Raw genomic sequence first — 19,883 nt, 5'->3', positions numbered from 1 at the left:
TTCGTCGTAACACATACAACCCAATTACGACCAAATATTCGTCGTATATTATACGACGTTTATTACAATGATTAAACGTCATAGTTTTACGATGAATACTAAAATAAATTTTACGATCGAATTACTACGAAATTCAAATCGAGGCAAATCAATGTAAAGTCGTCGTAAACCTTACGATGCGTTTACAACGATCCTTTTACGTCGATGTTACTACGAATTAGAACCGTCCTAGATTGTACGACGATTTTACGACAAAATTTCTTTTACGACGATGGTTTTACGACGATTTTGAAACCGTCGCTAGTTCGTCGTAATAGGGCTATTACAACGAACTTACGACGGTTTTGGCCGTTGTAAAACAGTGTTTTTCTAGTGACATATATAATAGTGTGTATCTAGCTGAATTACTCTTATAAATTATCGTCAGACTGCTAAATTATCGTCTGGCGGGGCCTTGTCCAGTTCTGGTCGGATCCAATCAACCAGACTACGGTCGCCAAGTGTTCCGTATCTAGGTAAGTCGTAGTTAATTTCATTAATATTTACATTATTTTTTTCCTTTTAATAGATTCTAATCAAAATATTTTTCTGGAACGCTACTGACGATGCGGGAAATAAGAAGAACGTCCCGCACACTTCCGGCCAGATTCCTTTTGCCGGAAGACGGCTTATGATGGTTACTAAATTAAAATCATTAATTTTTTTTTTCAACTAATAAACTCTTATTTCTTGATAATAATTAATTTTTTCTTTTTTATTTTGTAGGTCGAAGATAACAGAGGAGAACTTCCTCCGATGACGAAGGTTTTCGCCGAGACGCATAAAAAGCGTAACGGCGAATTCACGGATCCTCGGGCGGAGGAGATCTACAACGCCGCCTGTGCGGCGATCGAGGAGCGACAGACGCAGCTGACTCAGCAGGCGCGTCAAACGTCTCCCGGAGGTAGCTCGGTCCAATCGACCCCGGCGCTGACGGTGGCGGAGATGGACCAGATCTTCGAAGAGGTACGTAATTAATTATAATTACTTTTTTTAATTAATGTAACTTTACTTTTAAATTATATTTCTAACCATAATGTTTTTATATGTTTGTAGGTTGCCCCAAAGAAAAAGGGGCGGGTATTAGGGATGGGGTCCATCCGTGATACCCCGAGAGCTACGGCGACTGGTCACGTCCGGGCTGCGGCGGATCCGGTTATCCGCCAAGAGATCGATCAGATGCGGAACCAGTACGAGACGAGGATCGACCGGTACGAGACGAAGATCGACCTGCTCTACAGTCTTTTCGAGATCATGGGAGCCAACAACCCGGTACTCATGGTGCAGCTGGACAAGCTGAAGGCTGATGGGGTTCTCGGAGGATCGTCTGCCGTCGGGTCATCTACTAGGACTCGACCGCCGCCGGTGCAGACGGACGCAGAGATGTTCCGATCTCTCGGGGTCGACCCTCCTACAGCCGGAGCCGGAGATCAGGTGCCGGCGGGACCATCAAACCGAAGACCCGGCAAGGAGCACGTCCAAGACGATGGGGAGGAGGCCGGTGACGGGATCGACGATCTACAAATAGATTTAGATGAGCTGTAGGGTTTTTTTGTAAATTACAATTAATTTTAATTTCAAATTGTAAATTATTTTTTTTTATTTAAATTTTAATTCGAATTATTTTTTTTTTTAATTTTCAATTAATTTTTTTTTAATTTCCAATTATATAAGTCGTTGTATAATCGTCGTAATCGATTTATTCAAACCGTCGTAATATCGTCGTACATATTACGACGACTTTACGACTATAATATACGACGATAAATACGACGATTATACGTCCGAAATGTACGACGATTTTACGACAGAATGAAGAAATACTTTACGATTGATTTACGACAATTTTTACATCGTACATTTTACGACGATCTTACGTCAACCATTAACGACCACTTAACGACGGTCTAGGCGAAGACCAAGTGGACGCAATTCGATGTAAACTCGTCGTAAATTGTACGACGCATTTACGACGATTTTGTTTGCCTCGACGTTACGACGAAACAAAATCGTCGTATATTATACGACGATTTTACGACGATTTGTCTATTACGACGATGAGTTTACGACGATTTTGAAATCGTCGGTAATCCGTCGTAATGGCCCTATTACGACGAATTAACGACCATTTCGACCGTCGTAAAATGATGTTTTTCTTGTAGTGAGAGTGTTATATCTATTTGTAGCGCACTAACCACAAAAATAACACCTTTAACAATTTATATAATTCATATTGTTATCAAACTAATAATTTTTATACCTAGTAAATTATAATATTAGACGTTAAATTTATATGTATTGTGCTACATATATTAATAACATCTTTAATCATCTATATAGCTCATTATTGTTATCAATCTAACATTATCTTTACTGTGTAAAACATAATGTTATATGTAAATTTATATGTTTATATATAATATAATAATTGTTAATTTATAACAAAATATGTAAACCGTTATTATAATATATATATATATATATGTATATATATTAGATTTGGAATATGTTGTGTGATTGAGATTTATTGAAGGAAGATTTGGAAGATTTTCTCCTACTCTACAAAATCCTCTCAGCCACCCTATTAAATCATCACATTTCCTATCAGAGCTCAACAGAGCTCAACAAATAACGTGGCAAAATCTTTTGGGGGTAAAAGGGTATCTGCTGATGACCATCCTCATAATAGTAGTTTTATGTGAGGTTTTGGCAGTGGCGGATCCAGAAATTTTTTTAACCGGGATCATAGAAGGCATCGAACATGAAATTAAAGGGGTCAATCAAAGAATTTTCAACCAATTTTTCCAACGATAACATGCATTAGTAAGCTCAAGTTCTAATTTATATAATTTAACCTGGATCAATTAACCTCTTTATAGCTCTACGTAATTCTGTCATTGAGTTTTGGTCATTTCTGCAAATTTGACTTGATTTATGTTTATTGAGCTAATTCACTCAAAAAAATTAGGGTGAGCGATTTTGGATAAAATGAATAAAGTAGGAAGACTAGATAAGTCTTTTAGAGCACCTCCAATGGTAGGCTCTAGCAAAAGTTTTTAGATTTTAAAAGATTAAAAATAAATCAAAAATTAATTAAAAATAAAAACCAATCCTTAAAACTTTTATTTGAGAACCTCATTTTTTAGAGGTTCTACACTTATCACATTCTCATTAGTCTATTTTTATTTTTAAAATTAAAATTTAATTAAATAATTATACTACATTATAATATTAATATTTATTTGTTTAAAACCCCATAATGGTCTTAGACTTTATTTGGGCCTCTTCCAGGTCCGATAAACCTTATATATTGAGATGGGCCCACATTATCTTCTCTAAATATATCCACGTGTTCTCTCTGGCACCGTGCGTTTCCATACGCCGTGTCACACTCGATTACTTAGCTACCGATATTCCTCGTGCGATTACAATTCAGCGTCCTCCGTGAGATCGTACGGCTGAATTTTGCTCCTTGTCTTCGATCCAACGGTCAAAGTTCGAAGTCGTAATTCCCAGCAAGCCTCCGTTTGTCCTAAAAGAGATATAGACAGATCAAATATAAAAGCGAAATATGAAATGTGTTGGTATGTTTATGTTTTTCCTTTGATTTCCCCAATTTCTAGGGTTTCGAGATATGGCTACTAAATTCGAATTTGTACAACCAGTGGTTCACAATAGGTTCAGATTCGCAACCTGTTGCAGTAACAGTCTATTGTATTTGCATACTTCGAGCTTCTTCTACGATCGGTGTAGGGTTTTTCGCCGGAACCCGAATCGATTCGTCTCCAATTCAATCCCGCTTCCTCTGCAGAGGAAACCTGTTACAGTGTTGAGAAATCATAAAGGGTTTAATCTCTGGGATGGGTTTTCAAGGAAGAAGAGACGGGGTGTTGTGAATTGTCAAGAAGACGATCAGAAAGCTAGTTCGAGTGAGAGTAGTGACGGAGAAGGAGACCAAGATTCTCCGGCGAACTCGAGCTCGAGCTCATCGTCGAAGCGGAAAATAGAGAAGGAAAGGAAAGATGGGGTTATGTGGTCGAGAGGGAAGAAATGGCAGTGGCAGCCAATACTCCAGGCGCAGGGGATTGGGGTTTTACTGTTGCAATTAGGCGTTGTTATGTTTCTGATGAGATTGCTACGACCTGGAGTACCTTTACCTGGCTCTGAGCCTCGGATTCAGACGACTTTCGTGAGCGTGCCTTACAGCGAGTTCTTGAGTAAAGTTAACAGTAACCAGGTGCAGAAAGTGGAGGTTGATGGGGTTCAGGTTTTGTTTAAGCTTAAAGATGATGGGAAATGGCAGGAGAGTGAAACTAGTAGGATATCTGAGTCTTCTGAGTCGCTGCTAAGAACTGTGGCTCCGACGAAAAGAGTTGTATATTCTACCACAAGGCCTGCCGACATCAAAACACCATATGAGAAGATGCTTGGGAATAATGTTGAATTCGGATCGCCTGATAAACGCTCTGGTGGCTTCTTCAACTCCGGATTGGTAATATACTACTCTTTGATGATGATGCTTTATAGTTTTGCAATGACTGGTGCTTTTTACAAAAGACTGGGCTTTCAGTTTTCAAGCTGCGTCATTTTCAGTTTTGGAAAGCATTTCATTTGAAAAGTTCCTTTTTTTGTTTGTTGCAGATAGCACTTTTCTACATAGCGGTGCTTGCAGGGCTTATTCAACGATTCCCTCTTAGCTTCTCCATGGTTTGCATCTCCATTATACTTCAATGTGGTTGTTTAAATTTTTCAATCTCCTAAAATACGACGGGTGTACACAGAGTTCAACCAGCCAGCTTAGGAGCCGAAAGTCTGGTGGTTCTGATGGGGGAAAAGTCTCTGGTGGAGGTGAAACAATTACATTTGCAGATGTTGCAGGTGTTGATGAAGCAAAGGAAGAGCTAGAAGAAATCGTCGTAGGTTTCTCAGCCCTTAAAGATGCTGCACTTGCTGATTGATCGTCAGATCGTTTGTGATGGTAATTGTGTTTTACTCATGGATCAATTTTTTGCAGGAATTTCTTAGGAATCCTGACAAGTATGTCCGTCTGGGTGCACGTCCTCCTCGTGGTGTCCTATTGGTAAGTGAAATCATTTGATTCCACTTCGATAATTTCTTTTGAATAGTTAATGGCTAATGTTTTGTTACAAGACCTCTCTTTTAGAATTTCATGCCTTTCGTTTCCATTCTTTTGTAGGTTGGTCTTCCTGGAACAGGGAAAACGCTTCTTGCAAAGGCTGTTGCTGGGGAAGCTGACGTTCCCTTCATAAGTTGCTCTGCAAGTGAGTTCGTAGAGCTGTATGTCGGTATGGGTGCCTCACGTGTAAGGGATCTCTTTGCTCGGGCCAAGAAAGAAGCACCGTCCATTATATTTATTGATGAGGTTAGAATACGTAGTCTATGTCGGGTTACCTCCAGTACTTTCTACCTCTGGATATCTTTAAACAAGATTTTATGTTTTTCTTCATGTTCCAGATAGATGCTGTGGCAAAAAGCCGTGATGGTAAATTCAGAATTGCCAGCAATGATGAAAGGGAGCAAACACTGAATCAGCTGCTTACCGTAAGTGTGTAATCTTGTACTGTTTCTGCTTAAGTAGCATTCTTGATTTTTCCATGACCCATTCACATGTTGGAAACTTGTTTGCAGGAGATGGATGGTTTTGACAGCAGCTCTGCGGTTATCGTTCTTGGAGCTACAAATCGTGCCGATGTCTTAGATCCGGCCCTGCGTCGCCCTGGGAGATTTGATCGTGTTGTTACGGTTGGTAGAATGGATTAGTCTGCCGATTTGTTAGTGGTTAGGCAGATTAAGATTCTTTCAAGGGTACTGATGCATTTTTTTTCAGGTGGAAACGCCAGACAAAATTGGAAGAGAATCCATTTTGAGAGTACACGTCTTAAAGAAAGAGCTTCCTTTGGGAGATGACGTCAGCCTTGGTAGTATTGCCTCAATGACCACTGGTTTTACAGGGTACGCTTTTCTACATTATCCTTGATTTCAAATTTCTTCAGTTGTACGGTTTTGGCTATATATCTCATAAAGCCATTTTTCGTATTTTGCAGGGCAGACCTTGCAAACTTGGTAAATGAGGCTGCCTTGCTTGCTGGACGAAAGAGCAAGACAACCGTTGACAAAATTGACTTCATTCAAGCTGTGGAGCGATCCATAGCGGTATCGCGCTATCCTCTCTAGTCTACTTAGTACCTGAAGCAATTCGTCAAACGTTTCTTTACAATGCATTTTTATTCCAGGGCATAGAGAAGAAGAGTGCAAGATTAAAAGGCACTGAGAAGGCAGTGGTTGCAAGGCATGAAGCTGGGCATGCAGTAGTTGGTACTGCTGTTGCAAAACTTGTTACTGGACAACCACGTGTTGAGGTAAACTACAAAAGCATTTTGGACATGTACGCTCATAGGTTCTGCTGTTTGGACAGGCTTTACGCTTATCTGTGCAAGTGATTCAAGTTTTTGCTCTTTTTGTTGTTAGAAATTGAGCATATTGCCAAGAACAGGAGGGGCATTGGGATTTACATACATACCTCCTACCAATGAGGACAGATATTTGCTCTTCATTGATGAGCTGCTTGGACGTTTGGTTACCCTTCTCGGAGGTCGTGCAGCTGAAGAAGTTGTCTACTCGGGGCGTGTATCAACAGGTGCATTTGACGATATCAGGCGGGCAACTGATATGGCATATAAGGCAGTAGCTGAATATGGTCTTAACCAGACAATCGGACCCGTATCTGTGGCTACACTTTCTGGTGGTGGGATTGACGATTCGGGAGGCTCACCATGGGGAAGAGATCAGGTAACATCAATCTTCATTGCACTTGCCTAGGTTTCTGTGATGTCCCTCTCCCTTGAAAGAACGCAAAACTTAACCTTCCATGTTTATACACAGGGGAAACTAGTTGATCTTGTTCAAAGAGAAGTGACAAATCTGTTACAATCTGCTCTCGATGTTGCACTGTTGGTGGTACGCGCTAATGCAGATGTATTGGAAGGACTTGGTGCTCATCTGGAAGGTAATCCATTACCAGATAGTATAACTTTATTTACTTTCATCAAACGAGAACAAGTTTTCGAAAAAGTGTGGGACAGTTTATAAGATATATCATCCCTAAAAGCTTTGAGCTTCCACGGGCTTAGCTTGAGTTTGGTTGATGTGATAGCTAGCTGACTCTGATGATGAAAATATCATGATTTGGTGCAGAGAAAGAGAAAGTAGAAGGTGAAGATCTGCAGAAGTGGTTAAGTATGGTGGTAGCACCTGAAGAACTCGCAATCTTCGTCAAAGGAAAGCAAGAGGCGTTGCTCCCGGCACGAGCTAGCTCCAGTTAACAGCTACAATGTTCTGTCACCAATTATAGCCATAAAGACAGGTTTTAACACAGATCCTGTATCTCCAGGTCAGATCTGACTATCACCATTGCCTAATGCATAGCATCAATGGTTCCAGGGTCCCGTCCCGTAACACTTGAATCAAAATGTAAAGAACCATTTTGGAGAGTAATCATTCTGGTGATAGCTTATAGAATTACTGGCCGTGTGTTGTAAGATTTGGTGTTCTTGCTGTATACAGTCTCTTAAGAGAAATTGGCAAAATTGTATCATTGTTTTAGATGTATAAAAGCCATATACATATTACAATATGAGCTTTGAGAACAGTGTGGTTCACTCTTGAATTCTCATAAGTTCCTCTTGTATACGAATCATCATGTACTCTGTTCTTCAGATTCTACTTGTTCTTGGTATATACATTACCCTCATTTCTCCATATTATTCTCAAAATTTCTCCAAGTGATGAGTGAATCTTGAAAATGAATTATGATATAGTGAGATCTTTTCGATTAATCATAAAATGCCAAATAAAATGAAGAAAGAGCAGTTTATATATAATTGAAATCCGAAGAATTATAGAGAATAAAAACGGGGAGGCATAAACAATGCAAATTACTGTACTATACAAATTTTCTTTTATTTTTTGTTGAAGAAGCCACCTAAGCCGCCGAATCCACCATCGCTCTTCTTCGGCGGTACAGGCACCGGAGTCGAGTTTTTACCGCCACCGCGAACAGTTCCTCTGCCTCCGTTGGTGCCGCCGCTTTTAGTGCCGCCACTTTTTGTGCCGCCGCTTCTGGAGCCTTCTTTCTCCTCAACCTTCTTGAGAATTGGATCAGTCTCGTAGAACTGATCTTGCTTTGTCAAATAGCCAAGCACAAAGTCGAGGGGATTCTTCTCCTCTTTGGCGCCGCCTGATGCTCCCTTTGCGGTTGTGGCGTAAACCCTCACGGTGGCCGGAGCAAACGACATGAGAAGCGAAGAAACCATTCTTTTGTTATCTCCCTTTTCGATCTCTCTCTCTGTTTTTTTTTTATTATTATCGGGACTGTGTGTGTGTAAATGTGTATGTCTTCGTGTGGCATTTGTTACAAAGGGATTACAACGAGGTTTGGTGAATCTGAGCCGTTGGATTTTTGTTGGCACAAGCTCTCCACAAGTGTCTTATCCTCTTTTTCTTTTTTCTTCACATATTTTTTTCTTAGATACATTTTTTTATTTTGGTTTTAATATTTCTTAGATATACAGTAAAACCTCTATCAATTAATAATATCGGGACCATGATATTTTATTAATTTATCGTGATATTAATTTATTTATAAATTATTAATTATTAATTTATAGAGAAAATTTGCTTTCCGCTTATAATTTTTAAAAACGTTTTTGGAATAGTATTATATTTTAAAATTTTAATAAATCTCGTAATATAAATTATGATTAACAATCATAACTATTGCAATAAAATAGTTTTAATATCATATTGGATTGTTCATGTAAAAATATACATGTTCATAAGTTTAAAATTTATAAAAAAACTATGAATACTATACGTATTTTGATGATAAAGTTGAAGATAACATTACAATACATACAAAAACTTTTACATGTAAGAAAATCAATTATCATATCAAAAATCATCATAAATTTTGAATGTATATAGTAAAACACCAATAAGAGCTACTTATATAATAGTTAGAGAGATAAGATCCAATGAAATTTCAACCTTAAGTCAAAGCAAACACATTAGTCATATTTTAGTATATTATATTTACATATATTTGCATAAATTTATATAATTATTAATTTATGTTTTTGTTGGGACCATATATTTATATAGGAATTTCAAAAAAATTATTATCTTATTATCTTATCGAATATTATAGATTTTTACATTGGCCCGACTTAGGACCAGCAAAATTTATTAATTTATAGTGATTATTAATTTATCGAGTATTAATTTATAGAGGTTCTACTGTATTGTATTCTGTGCACATTATCTGTTTAATGGGTTTTATGATGGTTATTTTTAAGTTGTATTTTTTTAAAACAGAAGCACTTTTAATACTTGCATCCAAAAACTCTTAAATTTTTATTTAAAAACAATTATTTAAAAACTGTTTTAAGATTTTCTTATTTTGTTGCAATATTGTTTTAAAAAATACATTTTCTTTTATATAAAATTGTAATTCCAAAGATTAGATATCAATTTAGATAATTAAAGATTTTCTTAATATAAGTTATATTTAATTTAAAATTTAAAATATTTTAAAAAACTGCAAATTAAGTTTAAGTCTAAAAAATTAGATATTAAGTTAAATTACTTTAAACTTCTTTAAATATAGTTTAGATTTAATTTAACATTTGAAATTTAAATAATATTTTTATTATAAACATATGATTAACAAATTTTTTATTGTGTTTTTTTTAATCATAATCAATTAGTCAAAAAATTTACATATTGAAGATTGATAAATATTTATATTATATAGTTATTTGATGGAACATGTTAATTTCTTTTTATAATTATGGTTTTATGTTGGTTAAATTATCAAAACATGCAATATATTAAGTTAAAAATATTTCAAAATTAGTAAATATGTTATTATATAGTAATATGAACAGATATGTTTTTATAACCACAATCCTTTTCGGATTAATAGAATGAATTAGAATTATGTTTTTATAATAACTGCCTTTTTTCGATTATTAGAATGATCAGGTTATAATTATGTTTTTCTGTTCGCGGTCATAATAATACTAACAAAATTTTTTAAATATAAATTACATTTATAAACAAAGAAATGAATCTTTATCAATTATTAAAAAAATTATATCTTAAAAAAATAATAAATTATATTACAAAATTTGATAAATTGTGCAAATGGACAGGGTAAAATCTAGTTGTTAGTCAAATCCCACCCTTTAGCTCTTAATTTTCCAAAGGAAATGTATGAATGCGGAGGAGACACGTCTTAGTGTTGCAGTGAGGTGTTGCGTGCATGTCGCTGAAGGTTGGGATTAGGAGTGGAACGAGATTGGGACTAGAAGTAGATATGGATCCTTCAATTCCAATTTGAGATCTTAGTAATATTATACGAACAAAAAGCATCCCATAAAGTTTGTGAAATATGATCACTTATTATTTCACTAGAAAGCAATGCTCAGTGATTATTAGTATTCGATTTACATTTGCTCTTATTGGACCCATCCATGATCAGTAAGCCAGTGGTTGAATCAGAAACCGTATCGACTACAAAGTGAGATAACAAAGGCAAAAGCCAAAAAAAAACAAAAAAAGGCAGAAGCAAAGAGGAGCGATGTTGATTCGGCAGGCACTGATTCACTCAAAAACACTACTTACAATTTTTCCTCTTGCTTCCATTGTCTACCTAACCTCTGCCGATGTCTCTTTACTGCAAATCACTGCTAACAAACCACACCATTCACTGACCTCTAGCGTTCTCAAGCCAATTCCTGAGGAGAATCAGATGATTCTAAAGGGAAACACGTTTCTTCACCACCGGTTTGCCAGAGGAAGTTGGCGTAGTTTGCGGCGTAAAATGAGTTGGTGGGGTCTGCAGATATAGCTTCTAGAAAGTTCTCCTCCGCTGCCCAGAGATCCTTCCGAACTTTCCACTGGAAGAAGGCGTATTTGCTGTACGCTTCCGCGTCTACTTCTTCTAACTCTATGGCTTTCTTGAAGCACTTCTCCGCTCTGATACATCCAAAAGCAAACCTCAATGTCAAGTTCCAGAGTTACAATGTATTCATGAATTCTTCTGCTATATTTCAGTTCAATCTAGGGCCTTTACAGATTTAAAAAGGTAACATCTTTTGATTCTCAATGAGACAAGCTCAAGTATATACTTCACGTAGGACAGGTAATAACTCTTGAATGTTAGATGCAAGAATAGGTAAAGGATATAATACCTGTCATAGTCTTGACTGACGAGGTAAAGGAACTGAGCGTAGTTAGCTAGGAGAAGAGGGTTGTTCGGCTCTTGAGCCAAACCTATCTTATATAAAAGCTCTGTTCTAGTGTAGTTGGCATAATCGTCCAATTCGATCCTTGCAATGATCGGTGAAACAAGTCTCAGTCTCATGTCACGATCGATAGGGTAATCTTGCATATGATCAGCTTCTTCCACCATCGAATTCCACAGACTCAGCTCCTCTTTTCTTATCCCTTGTCCGGAAACCGAGCTTCGTTGTGTCGATATTTGGGAGACCTTGTCAAAAGTGCTCGGTCCAAGCCATTTGGACCCATCAAGCCCGTTAACATCTGCTCCACTAGATACAGTAGTCTCTTGTGGCGAAGAAAAACCAGACCTTTGATGCGTCTGATCATGGCCTTTAGTAACCGGCGGCGATGCTTCTATTGGCACAGTAGAGTGTGGTGGAGATGCTGCAATAGCTAGATTTGATACAACTGAATGCACAGTGAAGTTTGCTAATAGGATCATCACATATACCATCAAAGTAGGTGTCTGAGAGAACACGCGTTGGAAAATCCACAACAATGAAGCGTGCATATCCTTCTTAACCTGCTTAAGAACACCTTGTAGGTCTTCGTAGAAGATAGTCTCCCTTGTCTGCAACGCAAAGCTATGGAGCTCCTCGAGCATGAAGACCATAGAAGAGAAGGCTCTGTTGATAGAGCAATAAGTAGATTCACTTGCTTCTTTGAGCGACTCTTCTTGTAGCTTCCTCTTTATTATCCTAAGTGAGAGAGGCAAATCGACACTGTTTGCCTTCCGTTCAATGCTTGAATGGTTAACCATCTCCATCCATGGAGCCTCAAGCGAAGCTAAACCTGGAATAGACTCCTTTCGTAGCTTCACCGTCCCGAATCTGTGATTCCTATGATCGTTATCTACTGCTTCGTGGATTGTATCTGATTGGTACTTGTTTTCTTTGTTTCTCTCTAGGTCTTCTTCTTCGCCTGCAATCTTGAATTGTATTGCTAATTCCTGCATCTTCTCGGAGAATTCTTCATCGGAGAAGCTCGCACTACAAACTCTCCGCAAGGGATTAAGTTTCTGCACGCCCGTTCTGTTCTTCTTCGTTGTAGCATTGTTAAATTCCCAAAGCTCACAAGATTTGGATCGGTGTAGTTTCCCAGATTGTGTTCCGAGAAAAGTCGAAGGTTTCAATCTCGTCTGGCATGATAAAGATCCTCCTCCGACGGATACATCTCCTCTGCTTCGACGGGAACGACGGCGTTTCGAGGAGGTTAGGGTTTGCGAGAAAGACGGGCATTGAGGGATCGCCGCATGGCGTCCTGACCAATGAAAAGACGTGGTTGTGGCTACCTTTACCTCCATTCTTCCGAAGGAGAAGAAAATCTCAGAAATCTGTAGCCAAAAGGTATTAATTCAGGAAAGCTATGAAGATCAGGATAAGAATGGAGAGTAATCAAAACACACTCCTTACGACAAAATTCAATAAACGGAGAGAGAAAGAGAGAGAATGAGCTTACTTTCTGGGTGATTCCAAATACGTTCGAAGTATTTTCTCTTCCGTTCGATTTTCTCGGGAAAATTTTCAGTTTGTGAGGTCAATCGAATTCAGAGGCTTGAGCTCCTGAAATTTGTTAGAAACGAGGAAGAAGACAAAAAGCCCTTTGGGCTTTATATACGATCAAGAAAAAACGGAGAAAATTAGTAAATTCTTTAAAGAAAAAAAAAATTTAGTTACCTTACCGGATATATCCGGTACATACGAAAAGGCGCGTGCTATTTCAAGAAAGAGATATATGCTCGTAATCCACGGGTAAAGACGGTAACAGGTGATAAGAATCGGCTAACTGAGCAACGCGGTTTATTCGGGGAAAACCCGCTTTAAGTGAGGCCCAAGTGGCCTGTATCGCGGATCCATCAATCTCTGATCTTACGGATGATAATGAGTCACGTGTCCTTTAATTGTTTGTTTCACAAACCTGGCTTTGAGCCCTTGACACGTAGGTGATTGGAGTATGGAGACGGTTCACCATTCACGTGTATATCGAGGAAACTGGAAAAAAAATAGTTTTTTTGTCGTCTACTGGAAAAAAATAGTTAAATTGTTAATTAGCGCAATTGAATTAAAATAAATACCTTTACAGAATATAGATCTAAAGTATGTCAGAAAGACAAGACACAAAAAACAAGGGAGAACCAATATTTTAATTACTACATCGATGGTAGTTAGACACGTTTTTAAAGTAATACAACTTGGTTCTGGCTATCTGGAATTTTGGAATAGTCTTTAGAAAAGTTAAGAAATCTTAAAATTCAGAAATCTAAAACCACTTTATCGCTAGTTTCTACTGAGTTTTTAGTGGGCTTTTTCAATTAAAAATAAATCTAAAAAACCCAATATTACTAAAATCGTTCCTTATCTTGGTATATGTAGAAACGATTCTAAAAAGCCCAAAAGATCAAGATTATCTTTGGTTTCTAAACATTTTCTTAAAGCTTTAATTGAATTAATTAAATTAAAAAGCCCAAAACAATAAGAATCAATCCTTATTTGGAGATTGAAGGATTGTTTCTTGTAACACGTGATACCACATTATTGGCCAAATATCTCTTGAATTTTTTTTTTATATTAGGTCACCATTTTGGTCGACCATTTCACTTCATTCGACCAATTTCACGGTCTCAATTTTTTCCTCTTTTTGTAGCCATCTCCATCTGTCCGTCGTCATCTCCGGCACGATGGTCGTCTTCGCCGGCGCTGATATGCAGATGCTTCCTTGTTTCCTCCATCCAATTCACAGATAAACGATTTCTCTCCTTAATATTGTTGTTATGTTTGTTGATTTTGATTCTGTTTCTGCCCTGGATTTGCTTAGTCAGAAATGCTAAATTAGTTTATGGATCGAGGATATAGTTTGTAAATCTTCAACAGAGTTTCATGATTTCTGCATCGGTTTCATTTTGCATGTAGTTTCATATATTTCCTGAATTAGTTTAGGGATAATGAAAAGTGATATAAATCGTAAAAACTCAAGAAATGCTTTGGACTATAACTGGAGGACGAGGAATACGTGGTCGAAGAGGCCCAGGTGGTCGTGGCTAAATCATTTTGTGAAAATCAGGTAGATGGCAACACTAACATTCCATCATGAAAAAAAAACATTCAATCATGTCTAGAAAAAACAGAGTATACAAAAAAGAAAAAACAAAGTACAGATTATGAAAGACAATATGTTACTATATAGGTTTCAGATAAAGCCGTTGCAAAGTTTCCAGAGAAAACCATAAACACCTCAATTTCTGGCTGTTCTTCTAGTTTTAAAGAGCTCTTTGATTGAGATTAACTCCTTTATGTTTTTCAAGGCTCTATTACTTGGATCTGGAGCTAGGGAGTGAAACCGATGGCGACATGGAGACACTCCCAGCTCACCACAAAGTCTGATCACTTGTTGAAGGTTGATCTTGATTAAATCCTGCAAAATAGAAAGCATAAATTAAAAGAAGAAGAGCAAAATCAAGCTTAAGAGGAAGCATATGTCGTCGAAGTAGAAGAAGCTGGTCAAAGAAAAAAATCAAAAAGAAGAAACAAAGTCAACAAAAAAAAAAGTTGGGCTTTGTGTGTTTTTGGTGTAATGAAGAAAGTGGGCTTACGTGTATTGCTGAGGCTCAAGTGATCATATAATTAGTTTGGTTAAAGTAACTAAGTTAAGTTAGAGTTAGAGTAGTTTAAGAGTTGTTAGAGTAGTTAGGAGTTGTTAAAGGTGATGATGTTTGGAGTAAGGTTACTTGTGCAACTAGTCTAGTACTAGATGTATGGACTAGAAGAAGTGGTTAAGACTAGAGTCCAAGTGTTAAAGATGTATCAAGTAATATAAGTATGTGTGTGTTGTGTTTTTGTAAAAGCATCGATTGATCCAATATCAACAATGTAGTCTTTCATGTATTTCTCTTCTTGTTTTCACTTAGATCAACCAAACAACAACAATGAGTGAAACAGAAAACTAGAGAGAGAGTGAAAGTGTGAGAAAGAGAAAAGAGAAACAAAAGAGAATGAGAGAAAGAGAGTGAGAACCTCAGGGTTCAAAGACAAAGAGAGAAAATGAAGAATGTCAACATCACTAGATTAGATAAGATGATGTGCAATCGATTAAGCTCGCTTCGTGGAGATTACAGCTATGAAGAGGGCTTGGAAGTATGGTTTGGATCCCACAACTAAAAGACAAGTTCGAGGGAAAAATCATGCTTTGTTTTAAAGGTTTATGCTCTGTGTTTTTATTTCTTTCATCTCTTTAAAGATCATAGAAACAGTTTTTTGAAATATAATTTAACATATTTTCAAAAAAAAAGAGATTAACTCCTTGGCTTTTACTTGTTGCCAACCGATTCGTGGGAATTCTTCACAACACTTAAGTCTCACCTCCAAAACAGTGTCAAGGACTCAACCACTGGGAAACCGACTCTAAGACCACTCTGAAAAATCGATTTATCTGCAATGTCCAACACTTTTTCTGACAACACAGACTTAGGGTAGCTGTATATAGTGTAAAATTCCCCGCAAATAACTTTGTTGGTTGTTTTCCAGTAAACATGTTCAAAAGAAGAAGACCAAAGCTATACACATCACCATGTATTGATGGTTGTCCCCCTCATTCCATATTATGTGCCACAATTCACAGGAATGATAAACAAGATTGTAATGAAACAAAAGAATATTCTAGTTTTCTTCGAAGAACATTACAAATGTGTGATAGTTCTACCTGGTGCGACATAGCCGATGGTTCCTCTTACACCAGCTTAGCTGAGTTGGTTGAAGAAGCTCTCTTTGTCTTATCTGTAGAGAAGCCGAGCCAGACCGAAATCGCTGACATGGGCAGTTATATTGTTTTCTAGAAGGATGTTGCTTGGCCTCAGATTGCAATGAGCTATAGTTCATGACAATGATCATGAAGATATTCCAAAACAGAAGCAACATTTATTGCTATGTTAAGCCTTTCAAGAAGAGTCAAAGTTCTTGAAGGCCTACAAATCTCTTCAACTTCCTCTGGATACATCCACATATCCAAGCTTCCATTAGGCATGAACTCATAAATGAGAGCTCTGAATTCCTTTCCTTGATAATCAATACTTGTACAAGTCGTCAACAGTTTCACAAGATTGTGATGCATTATGTCCCTGAGAGTTTCACATTCTGCCACAAAAATCTTCATAGCTCCACGTACAGTTATCAGGTATTGATATGCTGCTGGCTTCACGGAGGAAAGAGAGACCATTGAACAATTCATCTGTGCTTTGCCAATGCTGCTCAAAATGAAAGACAAAGACAAAAGTCAAAAACTCGGTAATCCACGCAGAATCTCCATCCTCCGTCCTTCTTTTGAACGAGCAAAACTGGACTTGAATATGGACTGATGTTCGGCTGGAGTCTCTGGAGGTTCAAAACTTTCACTGCAACAACCTTGTTTTGTGTTAGGAGAAATGCCTTAAACACTGTACCAAAACTGCCTGATCCAATCATATTTGTAGAAGAGAAGCCATCTGTCGCATTTCAAAGATATGCATAACTTATATTTCATGAAAAACCTTAAGTAGGGAAGGAGTTGAATTATTTATCTTCTGATTCTTCTTTCTTTTTCGGAACCAACATAGAGAAACATAAGCTATGAAAAACAGCAAAAGAAAAGCTATGCCTATGCTGACCCCGATTGCATCTTTCTTTAATTGAGAGGAATGCTCTGTTTCCACAGGTGGTACTTGCGCAAGGCATGAATTTAGGATAAACTCCCTGATGCCTCCACATAGATCTTTGTTACCAAATACAGAAACAATAGTAGCATTCTGAAATCTTCCTTCTGTTGGCACCATCCCGTTGAAATTGTTAATAGATAGATTGAGATACTCCAACGAGGGAAAGTATACAAAATATTCAGGTATACTTCCAGAAAGATTATTCTCCAAAAAATCAACTCTTTTAACACCCAACAAACCTTTTATATCTAGGATATCTCCATAAAAAAAGTTTCCTTGTAGATAAAGATTTCTCATCGGAAGACATTTTCCCAAGGTTTGTGGAAGCTGTCCTGATAATTTGTTATCCCTAACAGATAGTGTAACAAAATGTTATAGTCGTCCAACATCTTTTGGTAGGGAGCCAGTCAAGGAATTATGTGGTATGCTAAGGGTAAGAATGGGTGAAATTTGCATAATTTTCCGAGTTATAGTCCCATTCAACTTCTTATACCTAACATAAAAATATAGCAAATGGCTACATCTACCAAGACTTGGAGGAATGGTTCCTTCAAAACTATTGTTGTACAAATAAAGTCTTTCTAACCGAGTGATATTGTCCATAAGAGATGGTATCTCTCCTAACAATCTGTTTGAATGCAAAATTAAAACCCCTAACCTTAAAAACTTCCCAAGAGAGACTGGGAGTTGTCCTATCAACAAATTTTCTTCTAAATTAAATGTTTATAGGTTTATGAGGTTCCCAATGTCATGAAGAATGTTTCTAGAGATCTTATTCCTTTTAAGGTTTAAATAGATGAGGATTCTGGACAGATTGACAATGAAGGTAGGTAAGTCACCCGCAAGCCTATTTCAAAGTGTTGTGTTGACTGATTTGAGATACTATTAGACAGACTGTAAAAACAGGATGTGGTATTGATGCCAAGACAATATGAGTATGTAATTCAGATGATGAGACATAATCGACATACAAGAAGTGGCATTTCAGACAGAGACAGGTGGAACTGACACAATTGTTGAGTAATTCATGATGCAGGTGCTGGTAGAGTAAGAAGAATGAAGCAGTGTTTTATGCAAGTGATGATCAGAGATCGACACATGATAAAAATATATTGTGGCGATCATGAAGACTGTAGTAGGATACATTGAGGATGTATCAGTCGCTGAGTCAGAACGAGATGCATCAGAGAGTGCATCAGACGATGTATCAGGAGGTAAGGACTTGACGTGGCGCAGAAGCTGACGTGGTGCAGAAGTTGACGTGGCAAGTAGTCTGCTGAGCTGGACAGAGTTGTTGGGAACGTATATCCACTGCAACAGATTTTGGTAAATAGATAAACTTGGGGAGCAAGTTTTATCTATCCAAAAGCGCATAAAGATCCTAGGGTTTAGGATATTTATAAATGCCAGGAGGGCGTTTCATAAAGACTGGACGTGCCTAAGATATTGTTTAAAGATGCACACAGCTGTGGGGCATTGTCCCACCATACAAAATTTGTAAGTTTGTTGGTGATGGTTTATGGAGTACAAGAATGTCTGCGAGATGGTGCTTATATCGGTTGTAGCTGAGTGGTAGACTTTGTAAGGATACCGTGTCCACAGGTTCTCCATCTAGGAAAGAATGGTAGGCATTGTAGTGTTAGATACTACAGCAATTGTAATTGCAGTCTTATTCTAGTGGATTTGTTCTACACTAGGTCCCAAGGATGTAAGAAACCCAAACCTCGTTAAAAAACTATGTGTACTTTACTTTATGCTCTTCGTATGTTTGATATGTTCATCTCATCGTACAAACAAAGAACTAGTCAGGATCCACACTTTCACTATTCTCACCCACACTTAAGGTATGTAGTTGAGTGCAATTAGTCAAGGCACCAATAAATTCAAGATCTCCGAAAGAGTAACTTCCCAAAGAATTACCATGAAGAGCTAGGTATTGCAAATTCCATAATTTCCCAAAGCTAGGAGAAATACTTCCTATGAAACTGTTATATTCGATTCCCAATTTTTGTAGAGGTAAAATATTGGGAAGTGTTGTTGGAATGACTCCTGTGAGATAAATTCTTCCCAAATATAACTCCCGAATATGTGGTTGTAGATTCCAAATCAGGCTTGAGGCTTCCGAAGAAACCATTACCAAATATGTTCAAAAACTCAAGTGAGGACATATGTAGATTGCAAGAGTAAAAACACCTGAGAAATTGTTCATTGATAGTTCAAGATACACCATTTGATTCAATCTAGCCATACTATCCGGAACTCCTCCTTTTATATTGTTATTTCATAAACCAAGAAATCTGAGTGATGTCAAGTTTCCTAGAGATGCAGGTAGCTTCCTTTTCAAGTTGTTTTTACCAAGCTTCGTTAATGATCCTAGTTCTGAAGGAACACCTCCTTCAAGATGATTTGAATATAAACCAAGTTTCAACAATCTGGAGCAGTTATAAAGACTGGCGAGAATCTTCCCTCAAAGAGAACTAAAGCTCATATATATGTATTCAAGTCTAAACAAGTATCCCACCTCTTGAACAATGGTACCACCTAAAGAATTATTAGTGTGATTGAGTGATCTGAGAAACGAAAGATTATGGTGATATCACCACGCCCAATTATAACCCCCCCCCCTCCCCCTCTCCCATTTCTGCAACTCGTCACAAGTTCAAACCGATTTGAAACAAAACAGAGGAGGGAATCCTGCAATTAAAAAAACCCTTGAACCAGAGCTAGAACTATTTCCTTTTGAGGAGAGTAATTATTCTTTTTATCTATTCAATCGCACACACACTATTATTGACTG

The 19,883-nt window shown here is 37.5% G+C and overlaps 4 protein-coding genes and 1 long non-coding RNA gene across 6 annotated transcripts in view; 2 read left to right on the top strand and 3 right to left on the bottom strand.

Moving 5' to 3' along the window:
* Nucleotides 1-3,513: 3,513 nt before the first annotated feature.
* Nucleotides 3,514-7,770, top strand: LOC18020873 (ATP-dependent zinc metalloprotease FTSH 7, chloroplastic). 2 transcript variants are annotated; one of them, XM_024157697.1, is made up of 14 exons: nt 3,514-3,623; nt 3,705-4,531; nt 4,681-4,746; nt 4,821-4,955; nt 5,054-5,119; nt 5,237-5,422; nt 5,515-5,601; nt 5,689-5,802; nt 5,888-6,012; nt 6,105-6,213; nt 6,294-6,419; nt 6,529-6,849; nt 6,943-7,066; nt 7,255-7,770. In XM_024157697.1, exons 1-14 carry the CDS (start codon nt 3,611-3,613, stop codon nt 7,380-7,382), a joined length of 2,427 nt encoding a protein of 808 aa, XP_024013465.1. In that variant the 5' UTR covers nt 3,514-3,610; the 3' UTR covers nt 7,383-7,770. The 2 variants fall into 2 exon arrangements, with proteins under 2 accessions (XP_024013465.1, XP_006404418.1); XM_006404355.2 differs by lacking the exon at nt 3,514-3,623 and having other exon boundaries at nt 3,630-4,531.
* A 130-nt stretch (nt 7,771-7,900) lies between these two features.
* Nucleotides 7,901-8,457, bottom strand: LOC18020872. Its single transcript, XM_006404354.2, has one exon. It carries the CDS (start codon nt 8,370-8,372, stop codon nt 8,019-8,021), a length of 354 nt encoding a protein of 117 aa, XP_006404417.1. The 5' UTR covers nt 8,373-8,457; the 3' UTR covers nt 7,901-8,018.
* Nucleotides 8,458-10,497: 2,040 nt separating this feature from the next.
* Nucleotides 10,498-13,001, bottom strand: LOC18020871. The gene is made up of 3 exons (XM_006404353.2): nt 12,862-13,001; nt 11,313-12,736; nt 10,498-11,097 (listed from the first exon to the last, which is right to left on the bottom strand). The coding sequence occupies exons 2-3, from the start codon at nt 12,704-12,706 to the stop codon at nt 10,845-10,847; spliced, it is 1,647 nt and encodes a 548-aa protein (XP_006404416.1). The 5' UTR covers nt 12,707-12,736; nt 12,862-13,001; the 3' UTR covers nt 10,498-10,844.
* Nucleotides 13,002-13,986: 985 nt separating this feature from the next.
* LOC112087881 lies at nt 13,987-15,284 on the top strand. Its single transcript, XR_002900291.1, has 2 exons — nt 13,987-14,463; nt 14,705-15,284. It is a non-coding gene; the product is annotated as an uncharacterized LOC112087881 (long non-coding RNA).
* A 293-nt stretch (nt 15,285-15,577) lies between these two features.
* The window catches only part of LOC18020870 (probable LRR receptor-like serine/threonine-protein kinase At3g47570), a 6,673-nt gene continuing 2,367 nt past the window's right edge, over nt 15,578-19,883 (bottom strand). Inside the window, 11 exon segments of the mRNA XM_024158014.1 lie at nt 15,578-15,769; nt 15,772-15,877; nt 15,880-15,986; nt 16,099-16,269; nt 16,272-16,558; nt 16,765-16,909; nt 16,912-17,955; nt 18,911-19,185; nt 19,187-19,256; nt 19,259-19,674; nt 19,676-19,716. Of these exon segments, the coding sequence (XP_024013782.1) occupies nt 15,666-15,769; nt 15,772-15,877; nt 15,880-15,986; nt 16,099-16,269; nt 16,272-16,558; nt 16,765-16,909; nt 16,912-17,955; nt 18,911-19,185; nt 19,187-19,256; nt 19,259-19,674; nt 19,676-19,716 (2,766 nt within the window). The 3' untranslated portion in view covers nt 15,578-15,665.

The sequence above is a fragment of the Eutrema salsugineum genome, unplaced genomic scaffold, assembly GCF_000478725.1.
Source record: "Eutrema salsugineum unplaced genomic scaffold, Eutsalg1_0 scaffold_16, whole genome shotgun sequence".
Lineage (NCBI taxonomy): Eukaryota > Viridiplantae > Streptophyta > Magnoliopsida > Brassicales > Brassicaceae > Eutrema > Eutrema salsugineum.
Note: the sequence above shows the minus strand (reverse complement) of the source record. Positions and strands in the feature narration are given on the sequence as shown.

Bases quoted from the DNA above. Each gene is read 5' to 3' on its own strand.
- LOC18020873 (XM_006404355.2), top strand. From the start codon at position 3,674: ATGGCTACTAAATTCGAATTTGTACAACCAGTGGTTCACAATAGGTTC. The intron at 4,747-4,820 runs GTTTGCATCTCC...GGGTGTACACAG, and splicing joins TCCCTCTTAGCTTCTCCATG to AGTTCAACCAGCCAGCTTAG. The intron at 6,013-6,104 runs GTACGCTTTTCT...CGTATTTTGCAG, and splicing joins ATGACCACTGGTTTTACAGG to GGCAGACCTTGCAAACTTGG.
- LOC18020872 (XM_006404354.2), bottom strand. From the start codon at position 8,372: ATGGTTTCTTCGCTTCTCATGTCGTTTGCTCCGGCCACCGTGAGGGTT.
- LOC18020871 (XM_006404353.2), bottom strand. From the start codon at position 12,706: ATGGAGGTAAAGGTAGCCACAACCACGTCTTTTCATTGGTCAGGACGC. The intron at 11,098-11,312 runs GTATTATATCCT...TGGATGTATCAG, and splicing joins GTCAGTCAAGACTATGACAG to AGCGGAGAAGTGCTTCAAGA.